This window comes from Perna viridis, chromosome 7, assembly GCF_037379345.1.
Source record: "Perna viridis isolate PV_CMFRI_1.1 ecotype Kerala chromosome 7, ASM3737934v1, whole genome shotgun sequence".
NCBI classification, from domain to species: domain Eukaryota; kingdom Metazoa; phylum Mollusca; class Bivalvia; order Mytilida; family Mytilidae; genus Perna; species Perna viridis.
In genome coordinates, this window is record NC_142451.1 from 13,848,585 (window position 1) to 13,861,422 (window position 12,838).

The 12,838-nt window shown below is 31.1% G+C and overlaps 1 protein-coding gene across 17 annotated transcripts in view; it reads right to left on the bottom strand.

Moving 5' to 3' along the window:
- The window catches only part of LOC148611409 (uncharacterized), a 59,823-nt gene that overhangs the window by 45,583 nt on the left and 1,402 nt on the right, over positions 1-12,838 (bottom strand). For 12 of the 17 annotated variants that reach the window (XM_088591967.1, XM_088591962.1, XM_088591961.1 and 9 more), the window contains exons 1-10: positions 11,555-11,654; positions 11,109-11,196; positions 5,008-5,722; positions 4,550-4,716; positions 3,731-3,767; positions 3,079-3,297; positions 2,481-2,605; positions 1,365-1,474; positions 872-1,034; positions 128-305 (exon numbers count right to left, since the gene is read on the bottom strand). In XM_088591967.1, coding sequence (XP_088448093.1) covers positions 128-305; positions 872-1,034; positions 1,365-1,474; positions 2,481-2,605; positions 3,079-3,297; positions 3,731-3,767; positions 4,550-4,716; positions 5,008-5,722; positions 11,109-11,115 — 1,721 coding nt within the window. In that variant the 5' untranslated portion in view covers positions 11,116-11,196; positions 11,555-11,654. Of the gene's footprint in view, positions 1-127; positions 306-871; positions 1,035-1,364; positions 1,475-2,480; positions 2,606-3,078; positions 3,298-3,730; positions 3,768-4,549; positions 4,717-5,007; positions 5,723-11,108; positions 11,200-11,485; positions 11,655-12,838 lie in introns of those variants that run through there. The other 5 variants (XM_088591953.1, XM_088591951.1, XM_088591952.1 and 2 more) reach the window with 5 other exon arrangements.

The window sequence follows — 12,838 nt, forward strand, 5'->3', positions numbered from 1 at the left end:
GTACATAACTGTACTCATTGATACCACTTAACATCCTCTTAAAATATTGAATAAATTCCATAAAAGGGTGAGAAATAATATTGCTTTTTTAGTGTAATAATATGTTTTTTTTTATGTTCTGGATTACCTGCACTTTTGACACACTTTACAGTCAGGACATTGCCATCCTGCTCTGACCTCTGGGGTCAAGGACACTACAGGGTTCAAACAGTTGCTATGGTAATGATTTCCACAACTAGTACAGAAAAGTTGTTCAGCTATGTTCCCATCTGTGTCACAAATAACACATAATGCTTCTGTTCCAGCTGCATGAATAAACACAAAGTAGTTATGACATGAAAACATCGGACTAGTACCATCCTCTTCTATACATCAAAGTAACAAACTCCAAAGCAACAATACAAGAAAATACCATCTTCCTTTTTAATAATTTAAAACATAAGTACTAAATTCAAAAACAAACGAAGGAATATGTAATGATACAATTGGAACAACCTCGATATATCAATTTATCAATATTTGAACTAAATGCACTAAAATTCAGTTTTGTCATTGAGTATATATGAAAAGTATTGTAAAAAAAGGAAATATAAATTAATGCTACATGGCTTTACAATCATACAAAATACAAATGTAATGACAGTTTTAAGTAGAAACAGAAAGATCACAGTAAGCTCAATAGGGCAATATGTGACATTCTGCTTCAATGTCACAGTCATTTTGATGTAACATTGTCATTTGAAAATGTTGATATTTAAGATCATGACAGTGGACTCTGATAGAAAATATTAGGTGGTAAGAACAATGCCTTGTCAATGGAAAAAATGATAAAAACTGCCAATAATCAATAAAAACTGTAATCAACACAAACCTATATCGTGAGCCTGATCAAAATGGTCATGACACAGAAGGATGAGAGTCTTGATATCCTGAAAGCAGCCTCTAGCAGCAGCACAAGGATAATGGTACACATTTTCACAGTGGTGGATTCTACACTTTATGGTGGCTCCTAATCTGTGACAGTAGTTACATTTCTGAAAGAAAGAGAAGAGACAAATGTTTCATGAAAGCAGCATATTCAGAAGTAATAGTGAATGTTTCTTTTATTTATTCTGAAAGTATGTACATACAAAACAGAAATCTGGTCAGAGAAAAACTTGCTTCCAAAGGACAAAGATATCCTAACCATTTAAGGAACACTTAGACTAAAACAAAGCAAAATAAAAGTCACAACACACAACAGTTAAGAAGAACAAATGAAAATTTTAAAAACATTTTTCTATACATGCAATTGGAGCATTAGAGGATTTTAGGTGATTTCCTTCCCCAAAGACACTATAAGTTCATCAAATAATACCACCTACCTGGGATATTCCAGAGAAAATAGCTTTGTCTACATACAGCAACAGTAGATTACAGGACTGTACAACTCCTTCTGACCATGCTGCACAACAGTGATGGGCCCAAACATGACCTAATAATAAAAAGGTCAAATAAAAACTACAGTCGAACCTTGTCAAGTCGAAGGGACCATGCAAAAATGTTCAAGTTATCCAAGGTCAAAGATGAACTGGAAATACTAGTAGTTTGGTCAATTATTGTTTCTGCATTTACATCATTTGTTGTGCTTGTACATGTACTTCACTTTACACAGTACTTCTTGCGTTTCATATCGGAAGATGTTTTTTACATTATTACCATAAAATTTCAAATTAACTAGCGAAACGAATATAGTCGCTGTTTGATGTTTCTTTGCATAGTCAGATACCATTACAATTCATTTGTATTTTTTTAAATTTTTTAATCAAAATATCAATGTATCTGATATCACTGTTAGTGTGAATTCTGACTTGTAATTAACAAAATTTGTTCCTTTTCACTACACATGCAATTTTAAATTAATTAAATACACAAATCCAGCCATAAGAGTGTCAACAAATTAATTTTAAAAGCCACGCTTATCCTGGTTAAAACACACTTCCATCATGGTTTATAATAAAGCAATCAGTGTTCTGACTAATTAGTTGACTTCAAGACATCAGGGTTAATTAGCCTCGAAATCCTATCGAGGGGAATGATTGATTACCTCGAGTTATCCAAGGTTTCGAGTCATCCGAGGTAAAATTGTATTGGAGTAAGGGGAGTTTTGCTGGGACTTTGTAATTAATTCAAGTTTTCCAAGATTTCGATTAATCCGTGTTCGACACATCAAGGTTTGACTTATCGATGAAGTATACGCATATGAGAACACCAATGTTATTTATTGAATTGAAACTTAATCATTACAAGCAAATGAATCAGACAAATCATTGTAATTCTGTATTTACATGTATGATACTATCATTTTTTAAACTAATATCAAGAAATAAAAAAATAAGAATGGTCCTTGTAACAGGTGATGTTTATAAACCATTTAATGGAAAAAATTCCATCAGACAGATTTAAATAAGACAAAAGTTCTTCTCCTAAATATACAGTACCTGATGGTTCGAACAACTGACTGATATCAACATCTTCAGTAAATCCTACAAAGGTTAACTCGTTACCATAGAAACAGTCATCATCATCCCAGTTGTGGGGGTACCTTCTAGGAGACTTACTTTCCCTGAAATATTGTTGATTGTAACTCTGACATACACATTCTATTATATATCTATTTTTTTTAAATGTGCAAATTACTATAAACTGTGCAATTTTTGAGGACTGTAACATGAAAATTTTCTTCCTGGTACATATAATCAATTTTGGGAACATTTGTGTATTTTAAGCCTACCAAACGTTGAGTGATTGCAAAAACCACAAAAATTTCCCAGTTTACAGTGACTCAAACAGAAGATTTTTCCAGTATATAACAACAACCAAAGCACTGATCCTACAGCTCCTGGTTGAATGTGTTTGTTTCATAATAGTATTGGCAAATTTAATTTAAGACTAGTAACTAGATAACAGAGTGAAAGGACTGAAATTCTATTAAATGTACAACTATCTAAAAAATAATAACCAAGACAGCAGTTTTCTAAATCAAACATACCACCTGGTTTCTACTGATTATAGGGACCCCATTCAAAACTGACTTACTTAGTACCCTTCATAGGGCCTCTATTTCTTCTCCATGTCAAAGGCTTAGATCCCTTGTCAATCTCTTTTTCATCTGGATCAGGGCTAAACTTCTTCTCCAACTTAGACAGTGTTTCTTTAAATGGGTTGAAGTTTGGGGTCGGTTCATATCTACATATATCTCCCTGACCAAGAAGACTACGTTCTGCTAAATTGCACAGACTGCATACACGCAACGGGCTGTAAAGATAATCAATTGTGTTATGGAACAATAATAAAAAGAAAAAAAGGCCACAGTTATTCTAAGAAGTATCCAATTACATAAGTTTAAGTCAATCAGATTTGCTTATTATGACTTTTTACACTTTTTTACAATAATTGAAAAGACACTTTAATTGTGGAATATAGTGATTAACTGATTTATAAGTGAAATACATGTTCATTGGTAAATTAACAAAAAAGCAAAATCAACTATGAATCATTCTACATGCATACTTAGTAATATCTATGGTGGTGTTATGACTTCTTTTCTCTATAGGGTAACAACATGTATTTTAAAGCCCAGTCATCTGTTAATTTTATCAATGAAAAATATAATAGAAATTATCATTCTAAATCTATACAATTAAAACCACACACTTTCATTGAAGATGCTGAAGTTTCAGTTACTTACATATCTGCTCCACCTTCTTCTAACTGGTACATAGAACCTGAAACAAACAACATTGTTATGATGATACAAATACCTAAAAATCATTAATTTATTACAACAAACATCTTCAAATTATTGTAAAAGTACTATTTTAACAGTATACCAATTTTCTCTATTTGTGTAGTTGTCAAATAAGTAGTATCAATGGAATTTTTTTACACTAATACGATTTTTTGACTGCCTATAAGAGATAGAGCCATTTGTACTATTGTGTTGTTTTATTGGTAATTTAATCAATTTTTCATTGTTCCTACTGCCTGATAAATTCTAATCTCAGGTAGTTGCGGTGATACTAAAAAATATTGACAATTTTTATGGATAACGTTATGTACCACCAACTGTGGCATCACACATAAACAGAATAATGACAGTTTTGAACATCTCGACAGAACATCACATCTCCCCCTGACAGATTCATTGTGATCTTTTCAGTCTTGACTTCAAAACTACCACTGTTCTGTATATGTAGCTGATGTCTCTACTAACGGGAATACACAAGACATCCTATAATACGTGATGTGTGTCCGCTTTAAAAAGTCAAACATTCACATTCAAACTGCATAGGTTAGTTCTTAAAGAAAGATTTTGAGCCTTTCATGTTTTTACAATGGATCTACATACAAGTATGTAGGATGTTGCTGACACTTGGTCCCTATGAAACACTAAATATTTTTTAAACCCCAAGACTGATAAACATTAAAATCTTAAATTAACCAAATCTCAAAAAGTTAGCTAAAGCAATATGCACATTAGCATACATATATAGATTTAGATAATTACTTGACTCTTCCTCAGATATGCCAAAAACAGCATCTATGGGTATATCAGAGGTGATCTCCCCTAGTGATGATGAACACTGACTATTGCTATCTGGATACTCCACATGAGAGAAAACTTGGTGTTGAGCCATACCTGAATGGGTTACCTTTATTGAACTCTTAATTTTACTGAAATATAAATTGCATAAACAACTAAATATAAGTCAAAATAGGCTATGAAAAGAACTATAAAAAAGGTATTTCAAGGTAGACAGTTACACAGAAATATAGAGTAAAACTAACATTTTCACAAAGTGTTATATTTCATTTCATGATGATTTCTTCTTATGGATAACTGATTAAGAGTAAAAGGAACGAAACTGCAGAAAATAAATCAAATATTTGTCCTGAATTCAAACCATTTTCTTTCCATTCACTGATTCAAATGGAACAAGGACTTGTTATGTTTTTAACACTTACGTCCTCTTTTTACTACTTGGCTGGCCCTCTATTCCATCCTTCCTGGGTCTACCAGGTCCTCTCTTACTTGGTACCTGATGAATAGGTACTGATGACAAAGGATTTGTTCCTTGTACAGGTAAGATATCTCCTGGTCGTACAGGTAAAATATCATCAGGTGCCACAGCCAGTAATGACTCACTGAAACGTGACTCAGAAAATCTGCTGAGCTGGAAAGACTTTGAAACTTCCTGTGCAAGAGAAATGTCTGTCCCTGACTCTGAAATAAATGGACTGGAGTCTGGTGGTGAGTTTGTAGAGAGAAATGCTCCACTTTCAATATCCACAGACTCTCCTGTATCTGGATTACAACCCTCAGCTTCTATAACATCTGGGAAATCAGACTCCTCAAGACCTAATACTTGCTCATCTCTTCCATACTCAAAATCTTCAGAATTGGTCAAATCAGGAGGTCCATTGCTGTCAGTTATTTCTAATGTATCTGTAACTGAAACTGTTTTTTGTAACCTATCAAAGCTGTCTAAATCAGCATCTTCAGGGTTTAAATCTGGTGGGTCGCTGCAGTAAGCCTCACTCTCGTCGTCAAAAGATGACCCGATGTGTGTGATATCTGGAGGGGCACCTGCTGACGACTGACTATTGTCAGAGTCCGTCACTGTTGCCGTGGTGTCAGCCAACTCGGACTCTAATGATTCCAAACCTTGATCTATAGGCTCTGAAAAATATCATGAATGAATACAATGGAATAAAACATGTTTTGTGCTAGATTCAAGATTCAAATTAGTGGGGGTCAAAGGTATGGGTCTCTGGGACCCACAATATCTGATCATGGACTTTTGAAATTTCATTAACCTGGGTCCCTAATTTTAAACCTTTTCCACTTTCTCCACCTTTTGGTTTTCTACGTGTGGAACATTCGTTTGAAACATGAAAAAGTCCTGGAAATTTGACTAATGGAAGTAAATTTAAACCTCCGATGTGTATCGTAGGACAAATGTCCATAGTACTTGTAAAATTTGGAACCAATGAAGAGATTCTTGTTATTGTTACCTTATTGGCTCTCGGTAGTTAACATTTTTAATTTAAAGTATAGCATTTATATAGCTTATTTAAAAATTCATATCAATTCAACTTTGATTTTTTACAGAATGGCAGATGGCTACTTTAAACTTTTTTACATATACATGTACATATATCATGCATATATCTGTATGTATTTTTTCTACAAATAATCGTTAAATTGATCTAAATTCTGTATGTATTTTTCTACAAATAATTGTTAAATTGATCTAAATTAAATATTGATATATAATAGTTTTCCAATATCCTAAATCATTTAAAAAAGTAGTTGAAAATTCAGAAAATTCTTCCTAAGCTTAGCAAGACCTGAAATAGTTGTCAATTATCAAACAACTTGAATTTCACATTCTTTAGAAAAATACTTAAATAATGCCATATGCTAAATTGTCTTTACCTGTGAAACGAAACCATGCAAATGAAAAAAATAAACTTTTATTAATGAGTTCAAAACATGCATGCAATCCTAGTTTAGTAAACATAAACATGCTTAAATTATTTGGTTGTTATATATCTAAATAATCTAATTTCAAAAGTAACACGGTTTCTGATTGGATAAAACTTTCATCATTTCATAGACCAAATTTTGTTATTAAGTGTGCACCATGTGCACCACATTTCTTCACAGAGTGAAATATTATAACAGTCATTCCTTAAGTAACCTGAAAATTGAATCAAATCAATGTCCATAAATGAACCAGGCAGTGGGTGGCACATGCCAAATTTTATTTCAAAATACTTTTAATCTAAAATCACCTGGTAATGCATTTAATGAATGAATGAATGTGGTCACATGACTACTATATAATTTCCCCGAATACACCATGACCCACAGGTATGACTATGCACAGGAGCTGTGTAAACGCTTCGATGCTTTACACCGTCTGTGAGAAACCCCCAATGATAGCCAAGGGCGTTAAGAAACACCTCAGTTCGTCATGTATTACAAATACCACGAGTGCAAACAGGGTCCAACAGTATTGAGTATATATGTTAGCACGAAAACAAAAATTAAACCAATTATAGAAATAGTCAGCTGATGGTCAGCGTCTGTCATATTGTGCAAATGATTGGCTAATACTGCGTTACGAAAGATTTTTAGGGATTTTAGTGATTTATATCCACAAAGACAGTCGAATTATCGACTCAATTATCTGCTAGAAGCAATGATGTCCTAGCTTTATAATGCACAAAATGAAGGATGTAACGGATATAAAGAAAGTGCTATTAATTTCAACTTTATTGTTATAGTGTTATTTAATTAAGGATCACAAACTCATGTTTTCTTTTAAAAAAAAGTTATTTCAGATTAAGGTAACTGAAATGGTAAGAAATGAAATTTATTACATAGAAAGCACTAGAAATGTTAAGATAAAGGGAAATAATTTTGATCTGTCCATAAGTTAGTTGATTTGTCAGGGTACTATAAACATATATGTATATTTTGTGTCACCTTGTTATGATACAGAAAGATGCCCGTTCTCTCTGACATCATAATGAGTTCTACCTAGACAGTCTCTAAATTCTACATAGTTTTGTTCACAAAAGATCAAATGGTTGCATAGGGACTAAATAACAAACAAGTAATTTTAAAAGTCAATATTACTATTTTTCACTTTATTTAATATGCATATCTGCATATTTTTAGATATGTACCAGTATACACTGAAAGTTAGCAATTACATCTCTTTTTCTATTCATTACACTTTCTTTTTATCCCTATCCTAAAAGATTAAAATGTTCAAATTTACACAATTACAGAAAAGATGGATAAAAAGATCATTTAACACTGCAAGTAAAGCAAAATATGTAAATAAAAATATTTACCAGTAATTTCTAAAATTAGCCTGAATTTTACTTTTCCTAGTTATTACAATGGTGTTCGAGGAAATACTATGAAAATTCAAATAGCAAGAATTTTTTTTGAAGCAACATATGTTACAATGAAATTTCTATGCCACAGGTTTGTAGTGTGGAGTTTGTCAATAAAACAGCTGATAGGTTAATACCACTATGATATAGATTTTAAAATGTTCACTCTAAGCAAGTTGTTCTGGCTAAGTATGTAACATCTGTGCTGATATAGCCATGCACTAATTTGTTTACACTATGCCACTGGATACTGGGGAAAATTTCAATCTTTAAATTTTGAAGGTAATTTTTCATATCGTTGTCATAATTTTAAAGGAATTGAAACATGTTCAGAACTCAAGGCTAAAGTAATATAAAATGAGCACTGGGTTACAAATTATTGGTGATTTAGAACTCTCTTCTTTTCATTTACACTGAAATTAAACATGCCATGTTCATTCAAAGGTGTAGAAATGTTTAAAGTGCAGTACCTTTTTTAATCTTGTTTATAGTGAAAAATACTGAAAATAGGTTCTTACAGAAATTATAAATGTTGCTCCATTAAACTGTTAGTAAAACAATCAATTATAAAATGTACCATACATGCATAACTCAGTAATTTCTGTGTGATTAGCTGTATTAACTGAGGATCATAGAGGTCATTGCTTATGTAATTATGTAAATTTACTTAATCCCTTCTTTGGAAAATATACAATAAATCCCAGTAAACTTTTCTAACATATTGTAAATTAAAAAAAAGCACACAAAAATTTACAGAAATTAATAGTCTCAATTAATTCATATTTAATTAAAAAACTGAATGTTAGCATAGACTCTATAAAGTAGTACTGATCAGGAGATTAATTATGAAAAATAAAGAATAAATTAAGTAGATACAGGATACAGCTGTAGATTCAGACACTACTGCTGTAAGACAAGCATATGTCAACTACAGTATTAATGTATACATTTCACATACTTTCTGGAAGAAATGTTTTCAATGCGTGCATGTGTATGTAAAAACATGCAAAATGGTCAGCATGCATTATCATCTACATCTTAAGATGCAATTCAATAATGTATTGTTCATTATGCAACAAAATATTCAAAAAAAAAAAAGATATTAAAGACATACTTTAAAGAAAGTATATATCACAATATCAACCAGAGACCTTGAACATCCTATGCCCAATTATTCAGAAATACAATAATCAAATCATTTGATTGCGAATTAAAAAATAAAATGTGAAGAACTGAAAAATATACACAGCTGCAAAACAGTTTCATAGCCTCAGCTGATGTCTTGGGGAAGTAATACAAACCAAGTTCCTGCACCACTTGGGCAAGAAGCACAAGAAGTTTGCGAGTACATCCATTCAAAATTGTTAGTAAAGATAAAAATAATATTATGTAGAAGTATTGGGCAGTCCTCATTCCCTTATTTGCATATCACTAGGGCAATCCTATTCAAATTTGCATATCTGCACAGTTGATAACTAACATTTTCTGAACTTTGTTTCAAGAAGTACCAACTTTTCTAATATATAGTATTAATGTTTTCACTTTGTATAGTACATGTACTGATTGAAAGTTTAAAATAATTAGAAGTCGGCAAGAGGAATTAATTTATTTTAATACATGTATGTAACCCCAACTCTACAGACAAAGAAAGTCAGTTTCAAAGGCAGATCATATATTCAAGGTTTTCCCTAAGAAGTAACTGGAGGCCAAAGTACATAGTCAAAGCACACTTTTGGCCTGTCAAAACTGAGTTTTTTTCTTGACAACTGTATGCACAATTATTAAGTTTTGACCTGTTCATAGCCGTTTTTGGCCATTTTTCAGCAATAACTAGGGAAAACCTTGACCTTAGAGACAGTCCTATTAATTTAAATGTACAGTATGTTGCTTAATTCATAAACAGAGTTATAAATAATTTAGTGAAAACAGATTTCACACAAACATGCAAATCCTGCGTTTAATATAGCTTTATATTCAATGCCAGTCAAATGTACTTTTATTGGTAAATAATTTGAATATGCAGTCATAAACTGTACACCTTTATTTGTCTTTTATCATACTGTAGAAAATTAAGCTGGTATGCCTTTCGAAGAATATCTTACAAAAATATGAAAAAGGCTTTAATAATTCTAAATGAGTACTAAATTTTCAAAACAGCTTTTTTATATCCATCAGAAATCATGCCTTTTTTTGCATAACATATATACATATTTAGATATAAATGCTGTTATAATTGAATAATTCACTGCATATGATACATGTGGTAATACATGTAAGTACAGCATCATCAATGAAGTAATTGAATAGACAAACAATGTATGTTACAGAAAAATATCTAAGCAGTCTACGCAATAAAATTTAAATATACAGCACATTTTTCTGGCATGTAAGTGAATTGGAAAATTCCTCAGCCAAAATATTGTAAATTCTTTCAAAAACTTTGTAACATGCACGCCCCAAAATAATTTTGAATGTATATATATATAAGACCATAATAAAAAAAATTCCTAGACTCTCATCCTCATTTGACTTGATTTTTTACACCCTACACAATTTTTTTTTAATTTTCAAAATGTGGTTTGAAAAAATAATACAGATGCAAATTCCAGAAATATTCTGAGTCTTGTCCTCACCTGCCTAATAATAATCATCATTTACAAGTACATTGTAGTAACTTACTCTTTGTAAATCATTGTTTTTCTGTGCTATCTCTTTGAAAAATGGTTCCAAATTGATGAAAACTGGTACAGGTGTAGCAGTAAAGACACATGCTCTTTGATAGAGCTTTTTCGATACGTTTGTGGTGGTAATGTCGTTCACCAAGCACACATAGATGCATTTTTCGGCACAAGTGTCCGTTTCTGTCAGACAAATTAAAAATAAAAAAATTCATCCCGTCCCCACCCATTTAAAAAAAAGTTGCATGAGAATCTAGGACTTTTTATATTTAAACATATAACAAGCTTTCAAACAAATCAATTCTTAACCTTTCACTAACTGTTAGCATGAAAACAATTACTGAATCTGGGACAAATAAAATATTTAATCTCTGACTAAATTAAGAGTTACATTGATGATACTTGATTTGTGATTACCATAGACAAGCCCATGCAATGGTTTTTTTTTTTAAGTTAAATTTTGTCAATACAAACCTGACATGTTCAGCTTGAAAAAAGCATTGAATAATGCTTTCGTTCCTGTCTACTTGTGTAGTACCCCATAAATAGCTCCATAAAAGGTCTGCTTTTGGAACAGAAGAAAATGAAAATAAAATATCAAAATATTTTGAACATAAACTGACAAGTCAACTAAATACATTTATAATATATTGACACCAAGAAAGAATATAGCAAAATGAAGAAAAAAGCGTGCATACACTTATGCATAAACTGAAATTATGTGATACAATTTTACAGTTATTGGAGCTTGTGCCGAAGATATAGAGCTTAGCTTTCTTCGAACTTAGTGCCGAAAACTTAGTTAGGATATCATGATTATACGTTATTATTGTGTGCGAGATATATTTTACCTAAATACTTGGAAAATAATCTTATGCTACAGAATCAAGGTAAATGAGAGTGCTCGATACAAGACACACCTTAACCTTGTTCTTATAAAATTAATTCGTCAAGCCGCTTTTGTTGTTGGCATCTCATTTTGGCAGCCATTTTAATCTGAGACAAATTAGTCCGAGCTTCCGGTTTGTAACCCTTTTCAAAATTTGATCATTTCTTTCATTATTTAGGATCCAATTCAATAAATTGTAAGATTTTGTCAAAAGATTAAACTGTATCGATCGAATCTTTGAATATTATTGACATATATAACTAAAAAAATATGCGTATGAATATATATAACTTTGCTAGCTTGGCTGTCTCAAAATAGTCGATCAATACTCTAAATGAGGAACATTTCAAAATGTATTCATTACCATTGGAATAATAAAGAATCTAGAGAATTATATTTGTGTTTATATTTTTTTTCAGGAATCATTTGAAACACTTTAACCTAACCTCATGAAGTGAAAGATTGGATTATCAAGAGACAATGTTGTTAGAGATATCATGGGAAAATGGTTTTATAATTTGGTCTCTTAATTTACTTATTCAAGGAATTTAGATATTACCAGAGACATTAATATACACATATTTATGGCAAGCCGTTTTGGAATTTATCACCTATTTATTAATATCAGTAAATAATTTATTGGTATCAATAAATATAACATATTTAACAAATAAATATTGATATCAATAAATGATTTATCAACACGATAATAAATATTTATTAACGTGTCATTAATTAAATCATTTATTGATATCAATAAATATATGATTTATTAACGTGTTAATAAAGAGGGTGCCACTATAGGTTGTTTAATCGTGATCAGAAAAGTGTAATTGCTTATTATATTGGATATTGATATTTAATAACACGTTAATTTGTATTTATTAGCACGTTAATGATTTGTTCATTTTATTGATATCAATAAATGATTTATCAACATGTTAATAAATATTTACCAACATGTTATTAATTCATCTGTTTACCGATATCAATAAATCATTTCTGCAAATGTTGATAAATATTTATTGACATGTTTATAAATATTTTATAACATGTTAATAAATATTTATTAATATTAATAAATGGGGAATATATTCCACAACTGCTTGGCATATATGTTGTTATAATATGTCTCAGATATTACACTCCCTGATTTTAATATTCATTGAATTTTACAGTGAGACTTGACTTATTTATGGTCATTTTGAAGGACTTGTAATTTGTTATACATCTTCAACAAAATTGTTATCCTTATTAGCATTACCATGAGGACAACTTCTAGCTATATTTTTAAGGTTGTCATCAAGCAGGAAGG